Source organism: Hippoglossus stenolepis, chromosome 3, assembly GCF_022539355.2.
Source record: "Hippoglossus stenolepis isolate QCI-W04-F060 chromosome 3, HSTE1.2, whole genome shotgun sequence".
NCBI lineage: Eukaryota > Metazoa > Chordata > Actinopteri > Pleuronectiformes > Pleuronectidae > Hippoglossus > Hippoglossus stenolepis.
This window is the reverse complement of record NC_061485.1, coordinates 21309343-21337153: the sequence shown is the minus strand read 5'-3', so window position 1 is coordinate 21337153 and position 27811 is coordinate 21309343. Positions and strand designations below refer to the sequence as shown.

Genomic DNA, 27811 nt, shown 5'->3' with positions numbered 1-27811 from the left:
CACACACACACACACACACACACACACACACACACACACACAAACATATCTTCAGCCACTGTTAACCCCCGATTATTGATCCTGAATTATACTTCAAACCATGTTGATCGATGCATTAAGCCCCTGCACACACACAGCCCACACACCAGATCAACCACAGCACTCTGACTGGATTCAAGCTGGGAGTGGTTTTTTTGACGTCAGGAATGTGATTTCAAAACTTTATTTTGCAGGTTGAATTACTTTGACGCAACCAGCCTCGTTTATCTGGGTCTTGAGCATGAACATGACAGGTTCCCTCTCCTTTGTACACGTGGAATCGCAGAGGGTTAGAAAGTGACTTGTGTCCATGCGAGGGTTTCTGGAGCTTTTTGCATCATCAAAAAACATTTCCTGAACGCGAAGCCCGCGAGGCAAAGAAAAGGTGTGAACTCACCTCCTGGGCCTCCTTCTCCTTCTCCTTCTCCTCCTGCGGGTGTTTGTGGTGACCGTGGCTTCTCTTCTTGTGTGGCATCTTGACACTTTTCACCGCTCCGTGTGCGTCCTCGCTCCTCTGAAGCAGAAACAGGCTGATCTGCGCCTCTGGAGACAAAACACTTGGCCCCTCCCGCTGGGGAAACTTTGATGAGGGCTCCAGATGACTGATGGAGGTTCTGGTTGGCTCGGGCAGATTGTTTAGTACCAGCTACGTGCGTTTATAAATGTGCGTGTGAGATCTTGCTTCATCAGATCCATGTTCCCACTGTGATGATCCACACTGGTGTCGTGGACCGGACCCACTGTAGCTCAACACGTGTGTGTGGTCTGTGTGGATGTAGCTGTACAGATATGCACAGACCCAGTGGAAGTTATTTCTCTGCTTGAATCAAACATGCAGCACTTGAAGAACACGAGCAACTCATTTTTTATTTTTGCTACGAGGAGGACACACCCTCACAGCTCGGGGAAGAGTTGACTCACCGCTCATGTTGTTTATCCTTCTTCTCCTCTTTCAGCTGCTTCATCTGTGAGAAGTACAACGCTGCCCCCCGGTGGCCAAAAGATGTCACTGTCCCAGTCAACACAAAGCCACGGCAGATTCACATGAACAGAAGAGCTGATGCAACTTTCTTTTTAAACATAAAATCAAATCAATATTTCTCATCTATCTGTCTATCTGTCTATCTACTCTATCTATCTATCTATCTATCTATCTATCTATCTATATATCTATCTATCTATTTAACTATCTGTCGCTGTCCTCTATCTATTTAACTATCTGTCTGTCTGTCTGTCTGTCTGTCTGTCTGTCTGTCTGCCTGTCTAGATAGATATATATATTTATATATATATATATATAAATGATTATATATATATATAATAATCAGTACTGAAGAAAAGAATCATCTTATCACAGCTGCAGCCCAGTCTTTAAAAGCACTCAGCTAGATGTTGGTCATGTCTCCTGTGTCGGCCTAATATTAAATCGGTACTACAAATATATTTCTGTCTGCTTTAAGTTGATCAATATATAATAATGATGATTAAAAAATGACAATAAAGTATAGTATAATATGGTATATGGATACAGGGGCTATATTCCTCCTGCAGCCGCCACAGGTTTGGCTCCGACCAGGCCTTTTGTTGTGTTCTCCCCACTCTCTCTTCTCACGCTTGAACTGTCCTGTCAATGAAAGCAAAATGCCCCAAAAATATCTGAATAAATATAATAGATTCATGTAGATATATCAGGTAAAGGGATGGGAGGATAAGGATAGTCTACAATCTACTTCATCCTGCAGTGGTCTAGTATATTCTGAAACTTACTTGGAGTCATGAGCCTGTAAATCTTAAATATTTTGTTTATAAATTCACTGAACTATTGCTGTTTTAATTTCTTTAATTTACCGTTTTCGTCTCTCCTCCGTCTCCTTTTCTCTTCCCTCTCCCCCTCTCGCCTCCCTTTTTCTTGTCTTTTCTAATTATTATACGAATAGTGTTTGAATTCAGTTTGAACCATCACTGCTGCACAGAACGTCAATCAACCTACTTTACAGTAACTATGCTTTGGCTGGATTTTAGTCTTGCTTGTACTTTGAATCTGTTTGTTACCTGGACCTGACCTGCTAACCTCTTGTGCTCGGGGTCACCTGCTTGCTTCCTGGCAGGCAGCCCACCCAGCAGCTGATCAGCACACTAATGCTCACTCTGCCTCGTCCTACCTTGAGTAGCTTTTATTTTTTGAGGGGTGGACCCTCTGGACCCTGTATTTTGAGTGTACCATCATTTATTGTTGAAGTTAGCCCAGTCAGCACTAGACCATCTTATCAGCAGATCATCTTTTGTATAAAGACGTTTGCTTTTTATCTAAAATGACCTACATCATGCTTGTGTTCTGCTCTTTGAGTCCAAAAACCCATCAACTAGCAAATAACATATGTTTCAATAAACCATTGACCTGTGGATATCATTTTGATAGTGATGTGTTACAATAGATGATCACATTTGTGGAACTCTTTCGTACTCCGTCAGTTAATTGATAACGTGAACATCTTTAAACATCAGTGGTATATTTAGTATCAGAATAACAATACTGATTGAAATGATGTGAAAAGATCATTGTGGTTCAGCAAAAAAGTTTTCAGAACAAAAGCAAATTAAATTCATCACTGAGATTCATTTCCTGTCTGATGCCTGAGGCTCTTTCATTATCCCTTATCTCTGTCTTTGGGCGCTGGCGACCTCGATGTCGGTGCTACACGGCGGAGGAAGCAGGTGACTCGCATGTTTGAATGAGAGCCGACAGTGTCCGTCACTGCGATGCCCTTCAGAGTCCACGTGACCTTCCCCCCTCCTGATAACAGTATGAACGTCCCCACATCCATTAACTGTCACCTCAGTCTATCACCTGCAAAGTGATGCCAATCTGACTGACACCACAGAGACATTTTTACAGCACCCTCTGATAACAGCTGACATTTGTCCTGAGTTAACTGAGCTCTGGTGACACGAATGAATTAAATTCTTAACCTTTGCTGCTTCCCCAAGTGTTACTCATATTGTCAGTGAGGGAGACATTTGGGCTATTCTGCAGACAGCGCACTGTTGTAGCCTGAATTAGCCTCTGAAGACTTCTTAATGACTGACTCAGACATTTAAATCTACACAAAACGTTTATTAAAACTGTCGGAAAAATAAATAAGCTTTAGACACAAATAACTAAGTTAGAAGCATCTCTCTGGTTCAGGATTCAGCTGCCAGAAATGTGGTTTCATTGAAAGGGGCCACATCACATATATCTGAGCATCAATGCATTATCTCCTTTATATTTTGATTTTGATTTAAAAATGTTAAAGAAAAATTTAATCACGACGCAGTCTGGTCCGAGAATATATTATAGAAATAAACCCTTATTCCCAGTCTCAGAAGGTTTTTCTCTCTCTCTCTCTCTCTCTCTCTCTCTCTCTCTCTCTCTCTCTCTCTCTCTCTCTCTCTCTCTCTCTCTCTCTCTCTCTCTCTCTCTGTGTGTGTGTGTGTGTGTGTTGGGGGAAACATGACGTATGTGTATTTAGCAGTGTTCTGTTTTCTGGTTCGTGCCTGTATCTGTTTTGGAAATGTTCATTATAAGTTCATTCATATGTTGAACTTAACCTTATGATGTGCTTTGAATTGAAATATATATTTTGACTCTACTGTTTGGAAACTTACATTCCTTCTCGAATTTTCTCATTAAGTTTCCTTTGGATACCTTTACAGGTAGAAAAAACGTTAACGTCTGTAATGTAAATGTCTGTAAACTGTAATATCGTTGAGAATTACTGCATGTTTTAAATACAACCTCATATGCCTTGTCATCAGACATTTTATAATTTATACATCATTTTACACACATGGCCACATAATTCATAATGATAATTAATATTTACTATCATTGAAAGCTTGAGTGGGTTTGATCTAACTTGTTAAAATATTTGTTTAATTTAGCACCGATCTGACTAAGGCAAATTAAAAAGAAAACTCACTGCATCTCTGACATATATAAAAAAAACTAGTTTTTATTGAAAAGTACTGTGACTAGTGAGTAGTGATCTATGTGATTCATCCACAGTGTCAGTGAAGATGGGGGGGGTTGGCATGGTGATCGTGTCCTTGTCGTGTCACAGGCAACAGATTTTCTCCGCAGGGCGGGTGAGTGATACGGGAATGTATGAATCATGTTCACCAGTATAATACTATATTTCTCTTTTACTTCACAATGGGTTTCATGATTATTATAGACTACAGGGTAATGCTATGACAGCCCGTTTCATATGATCATACCTTTCATATGATTTTAATACCAAAACATTTGAACATTATCTCTCTTCTTTATATTGAATTACATTTTTTTTATTTTAAAATGTAATATCTTATAAACTATATAATATATAGTAAACAATCTAATACTGTAAAATGTTGGTGAACCATAAATGTACTCTGATATCAAGAGGAAGTGCGGCTGAAGTCTTCCATCCATTTACTTCACCTTATTGATTTTGGATGAATTAGTGTCTGTCGAGGTGGCTCCGTGTCACTTTGGCTTCATGTGCGTCATCCTCCTGCTAAAAGCAAGTACTTTCCTTCAGCCTCCGTCTCCGGAGCTGGAAAATAATTAGCTGAAAAAAACACGGAAAGACCTCTGACCTCATTTGACGAAACCCATGGTGTGTATTGGTTTTGTGTGGGGTTTTTGTGTGTGTGTGTGTGTGTGTGTGTGTGTGTGTGTGTGTGTGTGTGTGTGTGTGTGTGTGTGTGTGTGTGTGTGTGTGTGTGTGTGTGTTCTCAGTGGAATAAGGAAGGCTGGACGTGTGATCTCAGGCCACCACAGTGAGCTACACCTCACAGCACAGAGATAAGAACAGAAGATGTTGAGAAGCAGCGAAACATAAAGTCAAAGATTCCGTGCTTTGTAATGAAACTACATCCTGAGACTAGTGTCCATCCGGCTGATATTCCTGCAGCTCCCCAGCTGTGTGTGTGTCTGTGTGTGTTCCTGAGTGTGTGCTTTGGTCAAAGCAAACAGCCGTTGCTAGGTAAAGGTGGATTATATTGCAGATCTGGTGCAGACCTGTTTGCACACGGCCAGATGAACAAAGGTATTAGACATCATCAGTTCACACAAGTTTAACTCACAATGACTAACAAGCCCATTCTGCATTCTGGACAAACACTGTCCGTCTGAATTAAACTGTATGATGCTGCTCTTATTGTCGTGTTTGTTTGCACCTATACACTTTGTCTCAGATGAACTTCAGCCATACACCACCTCCTTTGTGTCCAGGAGGAAAAAAATAACCTCCTCTCTTACGACACCTTTATCTGTGGATTCAATCAGAGCACGCCGCCCACTGCTCCCATCACGAAACAACTTGAACAGAGCCGGAGGTTGTCAAAATTAACAGCCCGCAATCACTGATTGACAGAACACATTCCTTTTTTTTACATTTCAGTTGGAAAAAAACCAACGTAGATTTCTAAATGAAGGACAAAATTTCCAATCCATTTATACGTTTTGACGTTATTAACCAGCAGTTGTTACACCACAAGGAGTTTTATATCAGTTTGATGACAGGAGACACCAACATTCATGATGCGAACCCCTCCAGTGGTTCCCTCATTAAAAACTGTATGTTTTACATCATCCCTGACTTACAATTATCACTCCTATTTCTCACAAAGTAGTAAAGTTGGATTCAGTTGTACTTTACGTGTGTATTTTCATTTTGTGTTACTGTACAGTATGTTTCTAGAATACTTATTTCTGTGGAAGCACTACTTCACACCTCCGCCATATTGTTACTTCATTAAAGCACAAGTTCACTTTCTAAAAGTCCATATCAACACCTTGGTCATGTGCTCATGAACACTAAAAGGGGTTTTCTCAACTGTAATGCTTCCCCCTGTTGTTTCCTCTAAAAATATATTTTCCTCAAGTAATTTACTGTAAATAATGTTGGACAAAATCCATTTTCCCTGTTCTGTGTAGAAATGTGAACAATAATAAGAAGCAGCCTATGACAAATCAAATTAATAGCTTCCAAGGGTGCAGTCTTTTTACTACAAAATGTCCTTTTGTTACCATCCTTTCACCGCAGCTCAGCACAGAATACGATGCAAACTCTATTTATCTAATTCAGATTCCTGGAGCCTCACGACCTTAAATAAACTGGAAAACATGTTTTGTTCCGCCTTGTCTTGAAGTGACAGCACATCACAGTGATGTTTACATGGATGAGATGAACAGGAGAAATGGTTAATACAATCAAAACCTGCATGGGCAACTCATTATTAGACAGACTTTGAACATATCCATTGAAATTGCTCATACATCTCCAGCTCCACACTGCTGCCACACATGGAGCGTTTACTGTGAATGTGCACGTTTGTTCTTGGCACAGTATTTTGGACCAAATATAAACAAACCAAAAGAGAAAAAGCCTCCCTGAGACCCTAAAAGCAGCCTGTAAAAGCTCAAACAGCTGCGACCAGCCGAGGACACTGAAGAACTAAAAGCTTCAGGGTCTCAACCTGTGAACACAATACACTCTCCTCCTCCAGCTCAGGGTGCACTTCCATATTAACAGGGACCATTCTGCTGCATAACAGGCTGAATTATATCTGACGAAGAGAAGAATACAAATTATGCACTTCCACCAATAAGAGGATGCATTCTGAGTCTTTGCATTGCTGTAACGTCACAGCACTGACTGTATATTAATACAAATTATTATTAATCATTACCTAATAAGCATTTGTTGTCTTGGTCTAAATGAGTTTTTATAATAGTGTTTGCTTTCACTTTCATCTCTTCATCCCCTGATGTGAACGTGCGACGTGGAGGAGGAGGAGGAGGAGGAGGAGGAGCTGTCCGCGGTGCTGAAGCCCTATCTCTTTCTCTCTCCATCTCTCTCTCTCTCTCTCTCTCTCTCTCTCTCTCTCTCTCTCTCTCTCTCTCTCTCTCTCTCTCTCTCTCTCTCTCTCTCTCTCTCTCTCTCTCTCTCTCTCTCTCTCTCTCTCTCTCTGTGTGTGTGTGTGACGTCAGTACAGAGGAAACAGAGATGTTTTTTGGGAAAAGACTTTCTTGGTTCTAATCCAAGTCAGACCCTCCTCCCTCTCTCTCTGCCTCTCTCTCTCTCTCTCTCTCTCTCTCTCTCTCTCTCTCTCTCTCTCTCTCTCTCATCTCTTTCTCTCTCCATCTCTCTCTCTGTGTGTGTGTGACGTCAGTACAGAGGAAACAGAGATGTTTTTTACAGATCGATTCTTCTAAGGATAATAACCTTAAAAAAGCTCTGCACTCACACACATGCAGAGGATTGTCCCACACAGGATGATGTGCAGGAGAAAGAGGCTTCACGACATCTGCCTCACACTAAATATGTATTCTCACAAACACTCTAAAATAAAATGTATTTTATTGCAGATTAAATACTGTATGTTTCTTCCTCGTGTTGTGTCCTCCTTCTCCTCCTCTTCCTCCTGGGACAAACAGTGGGATATTTTTAGTCGGATCTCCCTCCTCCTCCTCCTCCCTCCCTCAGGGGACTCAAACCAACACATTACCAAAGGTAGACGCCAAACTGACGTCAGAGCACCCGTAAGTTGACGTGTGATCCCCCCTCCACCCACCCTCACCTCCCCGTCACACCAGCACGCAGACCCGCCCTCCCCATCAGCAGCATCTGCTCTCCTTGACGGACCAAACCACACCGCGCAGTCCGCTCCATCTCAGCCCAGCTGCTCTCTCCTGAGGAGTCAGCACAGACACAAACGAGGACATCTTCTTTATTATCACCACACAACCTTCCTCTTGCCTTTTCTTCCTGGCAGCAGATACATTCCCTCTTCTGGCTGAATTCCCTCTGAGATGGAAGTGAGATGTCGTCCAGCGGTGATGTGCTGTGTTGTTTCGCTCCTGTGCTCCGCGCTGCCCCGGTCGCTGGGCTCTCTCCTCACGGACAGACAGTACCTGAACGAGTGGGCAGTGGAGATCCCGGGCGGGCTGTCTGCTGCCGAGGCCATCGCCAGGGAGCTGGACTACAAGCTGGTCCGACAGGTAACCAGGCACCAGTTTTACTCAGATTTACGCACAAATAGGAAAACAAATAACTTTATAAGGAGGTGTGTGCCAGTTGTTATTTATTAGTTATTCACGTATCAAATAATATTTTCCTTTCATATCATAAAACCTTAAAAAGCCAAATTAATCATTGGATATTAATGAAACCTGCTTCCTACAGCGTGAGCTGTGGACTGTGTTGGAACAGCAGCACCAGGCAATAGCCGTATCAGTGCTTGATAAGGCCATTAGACTGGAGACTCATTTCCTTTATTATAGCCCACAAGCACACAGCCGCAAGATTTTAATCAGTGTGTGACTCATTTCTGATAAACAATAACCACAGACTGGGTTTCATAGTAAATGTCAGTCGAATGCTGTCTTCTCCTTTGCAAATATACATCAGGTCCAGTCTGAAGCATTAATCCGGACCATTACTTCTAACCTGTGTCTGTGAGCATGAGCTCAATGATTACCTGAGCTTTAAGATGTCATAGACACTGAGACATAGTATTTCTTCTGCTTTATATTACATAAGATTAATTTGGAAGACTTTCATGTCCATAGAAGTTTACAATACATGTATTCAGTCTCCATAGAAACAAAGAACATGTCATCAACTGTGGAATGGACAAATATTTAGAACTTTTACTGTTACACATCAATCATTTACACTAATGTGGATATTACATACTTTGGTTTCCAAACAGATCCACATAGTGCGTCCTTAGTTACAGCACACTCACCTGTGTGCTCTGTACATTGTGTTTTGTTTGCCTTCAGCTGAAATCAATGGGGAAAAAATTGTACATAAAGTCTGTCTGTTCATCTGATTTTTAATTTTTTAATTTGATAGGAAATACCACTCAGACAAAATAAAGGGCAGAAGTCGACACCAGAATGTTTTTTTTAAATCATTTAAGGTCTCAATGAGAAAACACACGACCTGCACAGAGTGGCTTCGGCGAGCAGATTGCTGGTATCATGTCATTTCCTATCAAATATTCAGCCTGTCTCATTTCATGTCTTCCTCTCTGCAGATTGGGGCCCTGAAGGACCATTTCTTGTTCAAACACCACAATCATCCTAGCAGAATGAAACGAAGCGCCAACCACATCACCAGGCGGCTGTCGGAGGATGATCGGGTGAGTGCTCTCTCTTTTCAGATATCATCTTGTCCTGGTCTGTGCGAGATCAACCCAGACTGAATGTCTCCCCCTGTCTGTGTCTGTGTGTGTAGGTGCTGTGGGCAGAGCAGCAGTATGAGAAAACTCGCAGCAAGCGAGCGTCCCTCGGGGGGTGCAGGGACTGCCCGGTGGATAAGCTGTTTGATGATCCCATGTGGAACCAGCAGTGGTACCTGGTGAGTCTCCAGTTTCGATTGAACATCACACAAAAACACGCAGCAGGGAATTAAGCTCGTCATGCTGATAAACCACAAATTCAACAAGTGATTTAATAATTAATCTAGCTGATGCTGACAATATCTGAACATTGTGTACTTCCCAATGCTCCATAAACCACAGATCTAAGCTGATGTCCACCCTGCTGGTCACATGTTGTGTACTGGTTAGGCCTTCTGTTACCTTGCAGCTGGTCTGATCTCCCCTGAGATGTACTGAATCCCTGTGAATGCTGTGTCTACTCCGCACCGCTCATGTATGTGTGCATTATGTATGCACGCGGTCATGCCAGCAAGTACATGCATGCATGTGTGCAGCCAGTAAATGTAACTTGCCAGGATGCAACAATTTGAACAAACAACAAACAGAGAAAAACCATGAAAACAGCAAAACAACAGCACGTTATCAAGCAGTTCCAACCAAGAGAGCTATTTGCTTAATTGGTAACAAAGTCCATGTGGAGCTGAGAGGGGTGGAGAGACTATAATCCAGCAGGATGGAGTAGAGTAGAGTAGAGTAGAGCACTGTGCATTAAGTCCCAATTTACCCTGAATGGGATGTTTTAGCCCTTTGAGGCCAAGTAAGTAGCAGCGAACAGTAGATTGTCAGCTGTGTATCCCCCTCCACATCCATTACTCACACGTTTACTTTATCCTGACCGCAGGACGACCCCGACATTACCACGCTGAATGACATCGCTGCTGAGTTTAGTCCATAAGATTAGAAGGGACTCGGTCCCATTGACCACAGCACATATATGCTGATGTAACGGTGGTTGCATGTGTTTGGGAGATTTGTAGATGCTGCTTTTATATATATAACCACATCAAACTATAAAACACATTGTCCTCTGTTACACAGTTAGGGCTGCAGCTAACAAGTATGTTCATCACAATTATTGTCTCTATTACTGATCAGTCATTTGGGCCATAAAACATCCAACAGTAAAACAAATAAATAAATTACCAAAAATTAAGAAAAACAGCTATTTCATTCTTAAATAACTCCATGGAGTAAGGGAAGTTATTTAAAAATTTTGATTTGATTTGCTGATTAGTGTTCTGCTGAGTTTCATTAATAAAATAACTGCTTTCGAACAAAACTATAATAAAATCTAATTCTGACTAAGTGCAGTGTAATATGTCGCTCTCTTTTTCAATGATCCATTTCTATTAACATACAACAGTTAATGAAATAAATAAGTAATCAAGCTGAAAAAAATACAAATGTATTTATCTTTTAATTAACCAGGAGGGTCCCATTGAGATACATTATCTCTTCTGCCAGGGAGTCGTGGTCAAGATGGGCAGCAATCAAATAAAGAAATATATAAATCCAAGCAGGGACAGTTAATTAATACTAATATATACTGAACCATAGCAAACAGAATAAAGTACAGAAATATGTGTGAACCACGGCAAAAGTTATGCAAAATATGAAGCAGATGTTTAAAAGATTTTTAAACATGCCAAGAGACGGTAATGATTCAAAGTTTAAGAATAAGAATTAAATCAGTAAGTTTTTTCTTGAAAACCTGGGAAATACATCACAACATATTCACCACAAGCTGCGGGAGAAAGACCTGATTTTATATATCCGAACTGACTAATGAATAATTGTGGCAAAGTCACTGAATCATCTTCAGCTCGGTCGCACTCATTAGTTTGTCCCTGCTTTCCCAGAAAATGAGGAAGTATATGTACATACGTGTTGCTCCGGTGTTTGCATCTGCATCTCAGAGAGAGAGAGAGGAAGTGATCTATGTGATACGTTCCCTGAGCCTCCCCGTCCCTGCACCTGCTCTAACCAAACATGAGTCACAAGCTTACGTGGAATAAGAAAATAAATTGAGATGAATCATTTTTGCCGATCACAGATGATGCCTCTAATGGAATTGGCCTTAAAGTGCCATTTAGTCTATTTCCACATGAGCCCATGTCTGTGTCGGTGCACGGCCCACGATTACGGTCCCTCTGATGCATCGTGATTCATTCGCCTCGTCCATTCAGCAAGGACACACACAGCTATGCGGGAATAAAACGCTGGTAGGGAGAGGACTGTCCCTGCGCTGCAACGTTATTTTATTTACCTTGAGTATTTTCCAATGAAAAAACGTGTGATAATGGAGGAGAGGGGTAGACTTCGGAGGACAGAGACACAGGCAGACGTTGGGTGGAGCTGTGTGACTGGGGGAGAGGCTGGGCCTGTGAAGCTGATGAATGTCTTTATCTTTCAAGAGTGGGTGACTGCCTGATAATTTAATCATGGAGTGACTCATACTTGTAGCTCGAAATTCCTCCTGCTTCCATGGCTCTGTGTGTTTGTGCGTGTGAGAGAGAGAGAGAGAGAGAGAGAGAGAGAGAGAGAGAGAGAGAGAGAGAGAGAGTATCCATGGCAGTGCAAGTGTCAGTCTGTGTTACTTGTGCATCGAGGGATTTCTTTGTGTTGTCTCTTGCATGTGCTTGTGTCGTGTCATGTCCACTCACTGGTTTTATAAGCTGCTGTGCGTTTTTGCTGTTTGCCATTAAAGTCCATGTGGCCGCTGCCAGCATCAATAAGTGAGTCATTTGGATTAACACCAAAACAACCAAACTGTAGATGCGAGGTGGTCGGGAGTAAAAGGCCTTGTGAGCAAATTCTTTGTATGTATGTGTATTCACATTGAGATTGGAGTCCTGCTTGCCGTCAGTTGGTACTGATACGGTGCAAAGAGAGAAATAAGATCCTAGAGCGAGGATGGGGGGAACAGGGGATTCAAAGTGAGGAAGAGAGGAAAAAAAACAGATACATCATAGAGATGAGTCACATCTTGGGGTGGTGTTCTGCAGTGTCTGTGCATAATGCGCACAGAGCGAAAGAGCAAATCCAGTTCTTTTTTTAGTCTTAGCCGTCTCCAGCTCTGAATCATAATCTTCCCCCCAAGCAAACCGGCAGTGCCTCGATCACCCTTCACCCTAAGAAACAATCGAGGCGACCTGTGGGGTTATTGGAGCCTCTAATGCCTGTGCTATTGTTTTGTCCCTTCATTTGGTGTATGTGTTGTATCGTTACTCTTTGTTTGGCCTGTTTTTTCTATCGTTTCTTTTCTTTTCTTAGTTATTTATTAAAAGGACAGGGGGCAATGGATGAGCGTGGAGGCAAAGATGTGTATGAGTAGGGTTGATTGCAGAGTCTGAACATGTGCATGGATGAAAGTAAAGCTGAAGGGGTTTGTACATTTGGAGGAAAGAGACATATTGGAAAAATATTGGAAAAACTGTATTGTGTCTATATTAAACTTTGCCAAATAAACATAAAGTTGCAAAGTTGAAACAATGGCAGCAGCTCCCACCCTGTGTAATATCTTGTAGCCCTCAGAAATGGATTTGCGAACAATCCGGCACAGGGAGTGAAAGTGGGTCGAGCCAGACGAACTGAGGGGTTGACTCACAGCATCTTGAGGCTAAAATTAATCAGTCGAGCTGCTGTAGTGGACAAACACAAAAGCCTGTATGATTATGACGCACTGGCCGCAGCGTGCCTGCAAGTGGCCATATACAGCACAAGTGGACCAGAGCCCTGACAAAGCCAACGATGGGGTGATGAATGTCAGTAAAGGTCAGTGGAAGAACAGGCTGAAAGGCTCCACTTCACCTGACCTTTTTAACACTTAAGAGCCTGTTCAGACAAACCGCTCGTTTCAGTTCAGTCTGAATTACGTGTGTGTAATCTCACAATCCAACGCAGGAAAAACGCCAGGCCTATCTGTCTCAGCTGATTTGATCTTTGACACCATAACAAATCCCCCCTATCTCTATCCCTGTCTCCCAGCAAGACACACGGACGTCATCCTCGCTGCCGAAGCTGGACCTGCACGTGATCCCCGTGTGGCAGAAAGGCATCACAGGGAAAGGAGTGGTCATCACCGTTCTGGATGACGGGCTGGAGTGGAACCACACAGACATCTACTCCAACTACGTAAGACCCCTGTTTCCATGGAGACAGCCTCCGTAGTCTGGGCCTGCTGTCGTCATAGCAACGCTGTCGGCGACACCTTACAAGCCGATTCATGAAGAGAGTAATGAGTCTTCTAAATGATAATGTCTACCTCCGAGGAGCTGTTAGGGGGTTTTAATCTCTGGGTGTAAAAACAGGCATTTCATTCCTCCTCACTGTACAATGATGTGGAAATAACCCTGATTCCTCCGGTAATATTTTGACAGCCTGTATGTTTATGAAGACAATTACAAGCCAATGAGAGCAATCATGACTGAAGTGCATCTTAATGAGGTTTCACCGCGGCGGAGTTTCTCCTGTTGACGGGAACCCTAAAACCCCCCCCATCTGTGGTTGGGTTTCAAGCAGCATCGGCGCCACACAAGTGAACGAAAGAGGAGGAACGAGGGAGGGAGAGAGAGAAATGATGTATGACAACAGAGCTGATGGAAACAACTCCCAGCGTAATTACGTTAACACAGATTAATCAAAGAAGCTCAATCAAGCGAGGTGCTCATCCTCGACAATCAAGTCACATGAACGTGCTGCATTTGCATAGCTTTAGTAATGCTAAAGGCATCTGATTCAGATCGGATGGTAGACCTGTTGCTGAGAGGAAGCTTTGAAACGACATTATAATTTCCTATTTGATAGGAACACCGTTCGTGCAGAGGAAAAACAGAGAAGCAGACAAGTCGTGCCACACACACAGAGTGGCATTTTAACTCTGCACTTTGTCAACGCCTGACACAACCCCCGGGCAGAACCAGCTTTTTAAAGCAATCAGGGGCTTTCAGCAGGCCGCTGCTGTCGAGCACTCCTTCATCCTCAGAGTTATTCAGCATGGGTTATTTCAATAATTGTTCACATCGCTCTCTCCTCCCGTCAACAATCGCATACGTCTCCATGACAGCAGATAGGCCGTGACAAGTCTTTGTCACTGATGTGCACTGACGTCATCCCGTCGTGATGTCTGATCATTTCCTCTCTGTTGTTCAGGACGCAGCAGCCAGCTACGACTTCAACGACAATGACCCTGACCCTTTCCCCAGATACGACTCCACCAATGAAAACAAGTAAGGCAACAACATTGGGACAAGGATGTATCTCCTTTTTTATGAAACTGGAAGAAATCTGCCCCTGGTTTGGCAAAACCTCATCATGAACATCTGGTTTCTTTACCTCCATTAGATTGGGAATGTGCTTAAAACCATTTGGTTGCTTGTAATTATTACAGGTTGCATCATAAAATATTGATTAAAAAGTATAAAGTAGGCAAGAATACACACACACACACACGCACGCACGCACGCACGCACGCACGCACGCACACACACACACACACACACACACACACACACACACACACACACACACACACACACACACACACACAACACACACACACTCCATCAACAACCCTGTGATCATTTGTTATCAGAGTACTCTACAGCCTGAAGCCTTGTCTCACAGATGAATAAATCAATTTTCAGGTAATGAAATAGACCCGGTCACCACAGTGTCAATATGTTCTCCTCTAAACGTGACATTTTCAAAGGGAAGTTCCACTGCCAAAACATGTGGTGGCTTCTTGTGATAAAAAAAAAGGTCCATCCTCTGAAATAATGTCGGCAGGTGAAACTGTTCAAAACAACTATAGGGGAAACAGTGCAACTCTTGCCAAAAAACACGTGATAAAGAAATGTATCATTTAAAGGTTTTGCACAAACATACTAAAGTGCGTGTTTTCCTTAAACGTGTTTATTAAAGGTGATGTTTCTCCTCAGGCATGGGACCAGGTGTGCTGGGGAAATCGCTATGCAGGCTGACAATAATAAATGTGGGGTTGGAGTGGCCTATAACTCAAAGGTTGGAGGTAAAACCTTTTATTTCTTCTATGTGTGTGTGATGCTGCACATCATATCTGACTGTGATTGTAAAATATAGGTATGTGATGGTGGAATATGATGGAAGTTAGTGTGTTTGTTTGAGTTTTGTTTCCAGAAACTGATCTTAAATACAACAAAACATGTGTAGTACGTGATAATGCAACCACTGTTGTTAGAAGCTGAACACAAGAACAGAATGCAAAGAGTATAAATTGACTCCATCATTGCTGAAACAGGAAAAGAAGGTTTCCTGGTGGAGAAACCTGATTTTTTTGTACAGCAGATGGTTGTAGAATGTCACTCTCCAAAATTACTCAGCTCCAAGCACCTAAACAGTGGTTCAGCATATTAGGGCTGCCACATCTGGGTGGACAGCTGGTTCTTATAGTTTCCCAGGAGAACTTGAGTCTTAAAATAGGAACATAGGAACGTTGCTGTCCTGAAAGCAAAGCCGTGTGTTCCTAACACGTAGAAGTCTTTCATCTTTTTTATTTAACAAGGGGGTAAATTGGAATATTTCATTTTTATTTCTGGAAGAGCCATGCATTTCCAATGGGATCCTGAGTTTGAATATGAGTAAATCCAGAGCAACGGAGCACCGTGCTAACATTTTCCATTCCTCTCTCTCTCTCTGATCAGGGATTCGTATGCTTGATGGGATTGTGACCGATGCCATCGAGGCCAGTTCTATTGGTTTCAATCCAGACCATGTGGACATCTACAGTGCCAGCTGGGGACCCAACGATGATGGCAAGACAGTGGAGGGCCCCGGCCGTCTCGCCCAGAAGGCCTTTGAATACGGGATCCAGAAGGTAAATGATAAGACTGTGGTTTTATTAAACAGTCTTGCTGTGTGATCCGATGGGAGCTGTTGGTGCCACACTGATGTAAATCAGATAGAACAGAATCAATAAGCTCAATGTCGACTGCTGCTGGGAATAAAGCTTCTAATGACAAAATGCCACCAGTCATACTTGTAATATTTAGACTGGACAGAATATAGGTTCAGATATTGCATCAGATATTCTTGCATGTTTTCTATGTAAAAATGTGTTCTCAGTATAAGTAATGAGTATTTCTTTTCTCCATCATGCCTCCTGCAGGGCCGTGGGGGGAAAGGCTCTATCTTTGTTTGGGCGTCAGGTAATGGCGGGCGTCAGGGCGATAACTGCGACTGTGACGGCTACACGGACAGCCTCTACACTATCTCAATCAGCAGTGCCTCCCAGCAGGGCTTGTCCCCCTGGTACGCTGAGAAGTGCTCCTCCACTCTGGCCACAGCGTACAGCAGTGGAGACTACACCGACCAGAGGATTGTGAGTAACTTCACTTGATCTCTTCTATTTTTAGCTGTGTTGTGTCACAGTAGGTTAGTTTTCATCTTGTGACAGCCATAGTAGTTTTGTTTCGGTTATTTAAGGTCATCGCAATGTATTAATTTCATCCCTGTGCTACTCTTTGCCTGCCTGCTCTCAGACGAGTGCTGATCTGCACAATGAGTGCACTCAGACTCACACGGGAACGTCGGCCTCTGCCCCGCTGGCTGCTGGGATATTCGCCCTGGCACTGGAACAAAAGTATGTAACACTGCAAAACAAGCCACCGTTAATGGCACAACAATTAGTTGTGATTTGACAATTGTATATCAGTATATACTCACTGATCTATCTTCCCTGCATCAGCCCGGATCTGACCTGGAGAGACCTGCAGCACATCGTAGTCTGGACCTCAGAGTTCGATCCCCTGGCCAATAATCCCGGCTGGAAAAGGAACGGAGCAGGATTGATGGTGAACAGCCGCTTTGGATTTGGCCTTCTAAACGCTAAAGCCCTCGTGGATCTCGCTGACCCGGCCACATGGAAGCACGTGCCCGAGAAGAAACAGTGTATCGTCAGGGATGATTCTTTCCAGCCAAGGTATCTTTACCTCTTATCTTTTTACAGGACTCCAAACTTGGTTAGGCATCCATTACATTCTGGGACAAAAGGGAATCTTTTCATTCCTTTCCTTCACAAAGTGAGATTTTTGTAGATTTTTCAGAAAATGCTGTTTGGGTGTAATGTAATTTAATGCATTGAGATCTATGGGTTTGAATGCAGATTCAGTTAATTGGTGGGAGACAGAGTTTAAACATTTAGTTTATTCATGGGATTGTAACTGCTGCACTTTGTCACGGTGAAGTTGTCTCTTAAAAATAAAAAAAACAAAAACATTTGGACAAACTAACAAATCTAATTCCAGAGAGAGACAGAGAGAGTTAGAGTTTTGCTCGCTGCCGTGCTGAGATTTTTGGTCCAATGAAGCAAACAGATAAAACCATCTGGGTTATTAAAGATGCATCTGTTGCTTTGTTCATGTGGAGTCGTGACAATAACAAGTCTTAAGCCTGTTGGGGCTTTCGGGGCCATGAAAATCTAAATGAATTACAAAGTTTTTAGTTTTTCCTGATGATCCGCGATCAATTTGATTTGAGGTCAGTCGACGAATATCGACACTTTTTGATAATTACAATTTGCCAAACAATAGGATTAAATATCCAAATTCAAATCTGCCGAGCATGGACAGAAACTCATGCAGGGGAGGGAGTACCCCCAGCTGTTGTCTAACCAGATGTTTGTGTTTGGATTAACCGATATGCTACACTTGTGTGTACATGTACGTGATAAACCGTTTGACTTCATATTGTATGAACGGCAGCGAAGGCCAACTTAGCTCTGAGTTTGTTTAAGTTTCCATTTAGCAATTTGCTTTGGATTATAAGACTCAGTAGCACTGACACCCAGTTTCCCCATTACCTTACTACATCCCTGTTTAATCCAGAGGATTTGGCTCGACATTTCCGCTTTGCTTAGTGCTCTACAACCCCCCTTCAGCTTTATGCCAGCTTGAACACGGAAATCCTTTCATTCATGTCTAGGAGAGATGAGGATTATCTGTTTTTGCAAATGAATGACCGAAAGCATCCAAATCTGTGATGGACCAAATATTTTCCCAATATTGGGAACTATGACTGAATAATATGTACTGTGTGCAATGCATGGAGCAGTGTTCCATGTTGCCTGTAGTTTTTCAGACCTACTTACGTTATCATGAAGATGTCAGAGGACTACATGGCACAAATGAGGGACTGGTCTTGTCATGGAGAGCTGTTTGTGTGTCTCATCCCCGGCTATTTTAATGTGTCCCGCAGGGAGCTGAAAGCAGCAGGGGAGATCACCATAGAGATTCCAACCAAAGCCTGTGCAGGGCAGGAGAACGCAGTCCGCTCACTGGAGCATGTGCAGGTGGAGGCCAGCATCGAATACACCAGGAGAGGAGACCTGCACATCACACTCACCTCCCCAGCCGGTTAGAGCAGAGAACACACACACACAACACACAGACACACAAACATGCATTTGTAAGTGCAATAACAAAGCCTTCATTTGACGTATGCCTTTGGATTTACTGTATCTGATTTTACGTTCAGGCACCAGTACAGTGCTGTTGGCTGAGCGAGAGAGGGACACGTCCTCTAACGGGTTCCGAAACTGGGACTTCATGTCTGTCCATACGTGGGGAGAAGACCCTGCTGGGACATGGACGCTAAAGATCACAGACACCGTGAGTTGGAGTTGTACACAGTTTCTTAGGTGTAATTTTAAATTTGCTTCTAAATTCAAAATGCAGTTGATTCATTTCAGTGTTAATTGCAAAAAGCAGTAATGAACATCTAAATGAAGTAGTTAATTATGCAAAGAAAATATTAAAAGCATAAACATGTCTTGAAAAATCTTCTTGAAAATGTGAGTATTACTGAGCTCAGTCAGTTTTCAACATTATTTACCTCTTTCCTCACAGTCGGGCCGCATGCAGAACCAGGGTCGGATTTTGAATTGGAAGTTGATTCTCCATGGAACGTCAGAGAAGCCGGAGCACATGAAGAAAGCTCGAGTGTACGTTCCCTACAACGCCGTGCAGAATGACAGACGGGGTGTGGAACATATGGATGACATGTTGGAGGTGAGTGTAAACTACAGGTGGATGTCTACAAAGAAACACTGGCTGTTGTTGATGAGTGTTCATATTAGGCCCATGACAATAACAGCTGATTGTAGTGACACTCAACTTACTCTTGATAACAAAGTAGAGCTAAACTTCTTAAGATGCCATAATATTTTCTTCTACAACTCCTAGAAACAAATAATGAAATAAAGTTAAATACTAAAATAAAAAATTAAACAGTGACAGGAAAACATTGTTTGAGATTTTTGAAAATATGCTTATTTACCTTTTTTCACAAAATTTGATTGATACCACTTATATCTGTCTATAAGCTGTCTATTTCAGCAGCTTTGCTTAGCTTATCATTGCGTAATGACTGGAAACAAGCTGCCTGCCACAAAATGTGCAGATCATAAGATTTGAACTGAATGAACAGAGCCAGGCTAGTTCTTTCCCTCTGTTTCCACTCTTTCTGCTGGGCTAAGCTAACTGGCTTCATGACTTCAGCTACTGTGCACATTGAATGAGGGATGAGAGCGTTAAGAATCGTCTGATCTAACTTTAAATTCAAATGCAAACTCTGAGTACAGTGTGTGTCATATACCAATGACATGTCTCCCCTTTGTCTGCTGATTCAGGAGCCCACACAGGCCCACCCACCTCCTAAGTCTGAAGCTGCTCATGCTGCTCCCTCTTCCAAGCCACAGAAGATGCCCAAGAGGCCCTCAAACCCACCCTACTCCCCCTCTCAGGCCCTGCTGCGTCTCCTGCAGACTGCATTCAACAGGCAGACCCCAGTCCTGCAGCAGCCCCAGGCCATAGCCAGAGCCTCCATCTGGCAGCAGCAGCAGCAGCAGCAGCAGCAGCAGCAGCAGGACAGGAACCGCTCACCTCCAGCTACGAGACTCCCCCCTCAGAAGCTGTACCAGGCTCTGGACATGATCAACAAGTACAGCGGCCCCGAGGACAGCATCTACAGCGACTACAGCGACGGCTTCTACAGCACCAAGCCGTACAGGCACAGAGACGACCGACTGCTGCAGGCCCTGTTCGACATGATCGATGACAACAGCAAGTGAAGGCCTGGAGGAGAGGAGAGGAGAGGAGAGGAGAGGAGAGGAGAGGAGAGGAGAGGAGATGAGATAAGGGGGAGCTGTGGTTGTGTGTTGGTTGGGGAGCAGAGGAACAAGGCGAAGAGAGAAAGCGAAGGGAAGGGATGAGGCATTGGAGGAGTGAAGGAGAATAAATACAGGAAAGAAAACTCTTCCAGTCTTTCCCCCCAAAATGCTGCATATCTGATCTCTTTAAGTTCATCTGCCAGTCTCCATTCATTAATTATTCCTTTTATTCAGTTAGGGAAAATTGACCACATATGTGCTACAAACTGTATGTCCATGTAATGAAAGCGAAAGCGTTTAAACGTATAAGAAAAGAAGGTGTCTCTTCTCTTCACTGCCTGCTCTAGCATGCCACAGTTAGAATATAAGTTTTGTATGAGTATCTACATATTATCTACACAGTATATTATACAAAGACAATGATTGTAATATGGTTTTGAAAACATCTAAAATCTACACATTCAAAAATCCTGTTTCTATTTATACTTTTACATTTTTTTCATGTCTTTCCTGGTTTGTTTTTTGTTTTCAGGACACTTACTCACTTTATTTACTTTAGAAACAGAATTGATTCTCATTAAAAAAAAAGAATTAAATTAGAGTAACAATTAAAAGAAAACCTTAATTGACCAGCAGTTTGAAAACATGTTGACTAACGATTTATTCTCAGGGTCTCTGCAAAGCTCAAGAAAGTTAAAAATTGTATTGTGGATTGTAAGTATTAAGAGAAGTATATTTATTATGAACTATTATTACTATATTAAAGTATGCACATGAAACTATACAGTTGTAACGTGAACTATTAAAAATGAAAAAGCTTTGATTCTGCTGATAACAAATGCTAAACGGAGCACTGGAAAGTCTTTAAGTTGGACTAAAGATACATTCAAAGTGGGAAAAAATAACAGATTTATCTTCTTGTGCAGTTTCTTTGATTTTGTACAAGTACAATGCTGCATTAAATGAAATATTTTTCTAAGGATCCTCATAGTTTATGGAAATAATAATAATATATACAGTATCAAACCCTTATTTTCTGGCACAGTTAACTCACTAACTGGTACGTCTCATAACTACTGATAAACACTGCCAACATCTCTGCTGTCCAAAAGCTTTGTGTATTCAGTGACTGCGCAAATGGCAAACATGTTGTTTGTTCATCACCAGTAATAAGCCAACTCGAGTCAGTTCCTCGAGTCGGACACATATTGTTATTCATTTGGTATTAAAGGACCTATCAGAGCTAACCAGAGACTCTGTAGTATGGGGGCTCTGCACCGCAAACTCCAAGCATATTTGTCTTCAACGCCTTAATATTTGCTCAATAATAAATGTGCTTACTCATCTCCATGCGGTGTAGATCCACTTGCCGATGCTAGACGTAGGTGTTTATGACATGAGTAGTTAGTAAGCCTCTGTGCAGAGTCTCTATCCTCCAGCTTGGAACTGCCTGGCCCGCTTCTCTGCCAACAAGGTGACGGGAGAAAGAAGACGTGTGGGACAACGCTTTACATGCACCCTGTAATTTATCTGTTCTTTAGTGTAACCTGTGCTGTTTTCTTTATTTTTCTTTTTTGTTTTTGACTGATGTCAAAAGTTGATTACACAAACAAATATTTATGTTGCAAATTCTGTATGGATGTACAAAAAAAAAAAAAGAGATTTATCATAATAAACTGCAAAGTGACCTCTTGGGTCTGTTTGAGTCTCGGGCAACGTGCAGTCATCAACTGTTGCTAACATTGTGTTGAAGAGTAATGAGAGTAAAGGGCTAAATAAGGGTAATTCAATTCATATGAATTCATTAGATTTAGCAATGTGGAGATGGATAATATATTTCTGTGTATCATAAAATTTAAATGCCTGATAAAATAATTTAGAGGTCATTTATTAATGGAATTAACTAATGAGTACACTTTCAGCTTCTGTCTGTTCTGAGCACATGCTGTACATAAAGATGGATGACGCATCTCTTCCTCCCACTATCCAGAAATTAAGCCAAAAACAAGATGGATATGAACGCTCCCATCATGCAACTTTGGAGCCAGCCAACCATCAGAGGGCAACTGGGATGCTTTTAGCTTCACTCCATCTTCTTATGAGTTATAATTAATGGATGCAAATGGCACTGACAGTCCATGGGATAAAATACACACTAGCAGTCAATGACAAGGTTTTGGTCCAACATTTTAGTCCAGCCTAAAATAGCTGAACAATTACTTGAGCATTTGACATTTGTGATTTTGAGTGAAAAGGGGTGGATTGTTATATCCACGGTGACCTGAGGATGAACTGGGATCATTCTGGTGATCCTTTAACTTTTCGCCATCATCAATAATTTAGTTCATGACCAAATACCTGCAAAGCTAATGCAATGGATCCGAAATAATTTGTATTGTACTTAGACACCTAGAAACCTTTTCTTGTAGAGTTCAGGAACTAGTTGAAAGAGATTACTTTTTATTTTCCAAATTCTTTAAATATTCTTATTGATATAATAATGTTACATTGACAGATACCTTGATAAAAAGATAGTACTGGCACTTAAAAGTTTGCTGTCATGTTTACTGCTGACAGGCCATAGCTTCCTCCACTGGATTTTCTCTAAAATGCTTCCACCTTGTGGAAATCAAGAGTACAACACTATGCTGACGTCTACTGAGCTGTTTTAAAACAACAGTCTACTTCTTACTCTCCTGTATAAAAGTCTGTAGAAGTGTAAACCAGCATTTACTGTAAGGAGAATTAATTTGAAGAAATTTGAGTCATACATCCAACATGTACAGCGAAGAGGAAAGAATGCTCGTCCACCTCTCCACTAACTGCATGTACAGTAAAACTTCAGAGGTTGTCTTTCCTTGTCCATTTCTTATACTTCACTTCTCAACTCCTCCCATTCACTCAAATTCCCCAAACATCTGGTCTCTTTGGTTTTGCTCCAAAACTGAATGCAGCAAAAAGCCTGAGGGGGAGAGCGCAGGGAGGGAGGGGAGAGGGGGGGCAAGACGGAAGGTATGCGAAGAAAAGTGAGAGGAAAATATTATAAAAGCAACACGAAGCGAGAGAAAGAGGGGCAAGGTAAGCAACGATTCACTGGCGAAACACAGCGAGTTAAACAGCACATTTCAAGGAAGAGAGAGCATGAGCATGAGAGAAACAGGGAGAGAGGGGCAGAGATTTATTCTTATTTGGGGATGTGATAATAGCAGCCTCAAACTAAGGTCTGTGTGCTTATCCATCAGCAGGACACAGTATGGCGTTGTTTCCCTTCTGCAAGACGCCCACAGGTCAGTATACCATCAGCCATCGCTCCACCTCTTCTGCGTGTGCCATATGGTTTGTTTTCCCCTCACTTATCACTGGTTTGTGACGACTCGGTGAGAGCTCGGCTTGCTTTTAAGACGAGGAGAGTCGCACTGAGCCAGCGGGGAAACAGACGTGCAAATACCAAAGAGTTTTAAATCTTTCAGTGCTCCCCCACAAGCAAACAGAGCCTCAAAATATGTCCAAGGAGGCAAAAATAAAGCCCATGATTCTTTCAAGAGCTCTTGTGCAAAGAGCGCGCACGTCACCGGAACACGTGTGGAGAATTATTCACTCACTTGTGCTTCTGCTTTGGTTTTGTCTTGTGCAATTACGGGTCAATTTTGGTTCAACACCAATCTCTCTTCATAAAACACCCATCAATCAGGCCGGTCTGTGTCCTGTTGTTTCTCCCTGCACGTTTAGATGACATACTTTAATTATGTTGTATACTGCAGACGTAGCTCCTTGTTTATTTGAGTTATCACGTGTTTATTTGTCCTTTTATTAAACTTCCTCAAAATAGAGAACAGGACTTTACACTATATGATTATCTCATCACATGGGCTGTATTTAAAGCAATTACTGCCTATGGTTCAGAGATGACATTATTTGTACAATCCCAGGTTTATATTTCTTTAGCAGCATATTTTGTATATTCAGTCTATGCTTTTTTTACCTTTATCAGGGTTTATAGGGACACGTGCAAGTAACACGTGCTTTCTGGAAGAGTAGGCTACAGTAGGACTTGTTGCTACTGTCATTACATTTTAATTTTCGTGTGTGTGTGTGTGTGTGTGTGTGTGTGTGTGTGTGTGTGTGTGTGTTTGTCCTTCACACAGGACCGGTCAGAGTGACCAGAATACAACTGGTCCTGTACTGTTTTCTCCTGTCTCTTATCATATGTAAGTGTACAGAAGCCTTTTTTCTACTCCAACACTTTGTGCCGGGACACTGAATGCACATTAAGTAGAGATAAAAAAAAAAACTTTTTGTTTGAGCTGCATGTTAAGCACTCCTGAAAGTTCTATATTTGCATGATTTTTAATTGTAACACTTTATATATATATATAATATTTCCTCTAAATATTCAAGACACAGACAAATGTTGAAAGTTAAAAAGTAGTTTAAACAAAGTTGTAAAAGGTATCTTTAAAGTATGTTTCCCAAAGAGAAAATACTGTAGTTTTATTTTGAAATTTTTTCTTCCTCAGATTTTCTCCATGGACGTGAGGCGGCTGCCGGTGTGAAGCCGTCACATCCTATCTTTAATGCCATGGGAATGGACAGAGGAGGCGTTATAACAGACATGATGGTCGTCAAAGCAGCGGTGCCACAAACTCCTGTGGAGACACCGTGGGGCGCTCCTTTAGTGTGGGGTGACACCCGCAACTCCGCCTGGCGCAGAGCTAAATTGTCACAACATGGAATCCGCACAGGTCTGCTGGTCCTCATGGTGGGAACGTACAGCCACTTCATGCGACGTTTCCTCTCCTCAGCTGAAACCCACTTCCTCCCTGGTCAGATGGTCACCTACTACATCCTCACAGACAGCCCCCATTCTCTGGATCCCCCTGTCAAGTTGGGGCCTGAACGAGAGCTGAAGGTGGTACCCATCGCAGAGCTGCCCGGGTGGGAAAGGCTGGCCTATCGTCGCATGGCCCTGGTCTCCGACGCCATCAGAGACCAGATCGGCAGCGAGGTTGAATACGTCTTCTGCGCTGACATTGACCAGGAGTTTGTGGCCCCCGTGGGGGAGGAGATCCTCGGAGACCTGGTGGCCACATTGCACCCAGAGCTCTATGGGATGCCTCGAAATACATTTCCTTACGAGATCGAAGAGGCCTCATCTGCTTGTGTGGATGACGACGAAGGGGACTACTACTACACCTCGGAACTGTACGGCGGGTTGGTGTCTGAGATGTACAGAATGTCCCGCGCCTGTTCCATGCTCATTTTCCAAGACCAGGCAAATGGGGTGGTGGCGAGGGGCCTCGAGGAGAGCTACTTGAACCGCTACCTGATCGACCACAGGCCGACCTGTGTGCTGTCTCCAGAGTACAGCTGGTGGGACTCGGCCCTGGCTGCTGATGTGCCTGTACAGAGGCTGGTCTCTTTGGGAAGACAATGTGAGTCTTATGATAAACAGACGAGAGAGGAGAGGAGATGCTGAATAACCGGTGGGTTGCGCTGGCTCAATCCACCAAAGTATCTCGCATATATATGAAGAACTTGTGTTTTACGTTTCCTACGGAGAAGGCTCCTGGTAACACAAGCAAGTAGTTTTAAAAGAAAACACATATTCCAATTAAATGTTCTGTTCTATAAATGCAGTCTGCAAACAGGCAGATGCAAACTGTAAAACCTTCTCTCAATTAAAGGCCCATTTGTGTGAACAGCACCTCTGTGTGGCTGCTATATCTCCCACTGCAGACAAAACAACAAATTGACCTGTCTCTTTAAACCAAGCACTGTCCTCTCCATTAATGTCAGCCCAGGAGATACTGCTCCGGCAGCTTTGTGGTCAGCAGCGATAAGAGTCAACAGTGTGAGTGCACACTTTCCCCACAGTGGCCAATCATTAACTGGAAGGGCTGCTGTTTCAAGGTCTTTAAATGCCAGGTGGGGACAGAATGGATACAACAAGATGCTGCTGCTGTCGGGTTACATGAGCAGAAGCTGCCATGTTTGAAGATCAGCAAACTGAGGAATCTGGTTCACGATGGGCTGAAGTAATTTCCCATTGAAAATTGTTGTTTCCCCCCATTATGAATTGGAGTAAAATAAGTCAAACTTGTATGCCCTGATTTCAGTGGTTGTTATGTTGTCAGCCGTCTTCTTCCTCTCCCACACACACACACACACACACACACACACACACACACACACACACACAAACACGCTCCCACGTTCACACTGCTTTCTCTTCCTTGTGTGCTGTTTTTTTAATGGGAGGGTTAAGCAGCAGCAGATGGTTTTTTCTCACTGCCAGAGAGAATCTGTCCTCAGGGCCAGATCGCCACGTTGAGTGAAGTTGGAGGTGAACTTCAGAAAATCCTCAGAAGCCAATTTTCCTTCTTTTCTTTTCTTTTTTCACTAAAACCTGAATGATCACAGTTTGCCACATACTTGTGTTTCAATTTACCAATTCATCTTAATGATTTGTATTCAGATGTAAACTGTATTTGCCTATAGAATAAAACGTTCTATCTTATAACACTCTGCTTTAGCATATGAGCATATAAATACAGCCCAATGTGTGTGCAATCTGCAGATGTTCCTCTACATCCTATAATACATGCTGTAGTTTTGTTGAAAATGCCTCTGCCACTTGTATTGAAAGCTTTGTTTTGCATAGGCTGCCTGATCCATGCTGAGTCCCCCTTTTCATGACACAATGCAAAGCAGTTTAAAGAATTATTGGTTTAATCCTTGCCATGTGGTTTACTGGTGGTCAGTAGGACCTAAGGCAGATGAGGAGGCAGTATAGCAATCCCTAACATGAGAATGTATACACATGCAATCTTGTTTCTGTGATTGTCAACTATTGTTATAAGCGCTGAATAATGAATCTCGCAGAAGAAGCATCCAAGATGTGCGCAAGGGTTTGAGCTGAACCTCTTTCCTCTGGTCTATTTAAGCGTTTCCTCATGTGAATGTGCCTGGTATGTGGTGATGATTTTGCATGTTTCTTCTGAATTCAAAGACAACGTACCGACAGCCCTTAAACACCAGCTGCCATGCTGACACTGCGCCGTGTTTAGCTGCAGTAATGTTATCTACTAAAACATTGAGGTGGTGAATAGTTCTTGTAATTCATGGGTAACTATGTAAGAAATAAGTCGTTTTAATTGGCTAATTGATGAGTAATTCATGACTGACATACTACTATATAAATTGATAGCCAGAGAGAATATATATATATATATATATATATAATTATATATGACTGAACAGATGAAGCATACACATTATCAATTAATCCAAGAGGTAATCCTGGGTTTGGTGCGATCTAGAGCTCAACTGTCCTGCATGTGTCTGGACAGAATGAGGACGACGGAGCAT

General features: G+C 42.5%; 3 protein-coding genes across 8 annotated transcripts in view; 2 read left to right on the top strand and 1 right to left on the bottom strand.

The window, feature by feature from the left end:
• The window catches only part of cast (calpastatin), a 37779-nt gene extending 36944 nt beyond the window's left edge, over positions 1–835 (bottom strand). The window contains exon 1 of one of the 5 annotated variants that reach the window (XM_035153219.2): positions 437–835. In XM_035153219.2, coding sequence (XP_035009110.1) covers positions 437–514 — 78 coding nt within the window. In that variant the 5' untranslated portion in view covers positions 515–835. The remainder of the gene's footprint in view (positions 1–436) is intronic. The other 4 variants (XM_035153226.2, XM_035153233.2, XM_035153239.2 and 1 more) reach the window with 4 other exon arrangements.
• Positions 836–7644: 6809 nt separating this feature from the next.
• pcsk1 (proprotein convertase subtilisin/kexin type 1) lies at positions 7645–22131 on the top strand. Its single transcript, XM_035153335.2, has 14 exons — positions 7645–8071; positions 9115–9219; positions 9315–9437; positions 13288–13434; positions 14452–14528; positions 15240–15328; positions 15981–16153; positions 16445–16657; positions 16818–16918; positions 17024–17257; positions 18532–18689; positions 18811–18944; positions 19182–19343; positions 19964–22131. Exons 1-14 carry the CDS (start codon positions 7883–7885, stop codon positions 20402–20404), a joined length of 2346 nt encoding a protein of 781 aa, XP_035009226.2. The 5' UTR covers positions 7645–7882; the 3' UTR covers positions 20405–22131.
• A 1315-nt stretch (positions 22132–23446) lies between these two features.
• LOC118104403 (globoside alpha-1,3-N-acetylgalactosaminyltransferase 1) lies at positions 23447–26543 on the top strand. 2 transcript variants are annotated; one of them, XM_035151257.1, is made up of 4 exons: positions 23447–23521; positions 23689–23730; positions 24589–24651; positions 24961–26543. In XM_035151257.1, the coding sequence occupies exons 1-4, from the start codon at positions 23458–23460 to the stop codon at positions 25917–25919; spliced, it is 1128 nt and encodes a 375-aa protein (XP_035007148.1). In that variant the 5' UTR covers positions 23447–23457; the 3' UTR covers positions 25920–26543. The 2 variants fall into 2 exon arrangements, with proteins under 2 accessions (XP_035007148.1, XP_035007147.1); XM_035151256.1 differs by having other exon boundaries at positions 23449–23521; positions 23686–23730.
• Positions 26544–27811: the final 1268 nt, after the last annotated feature.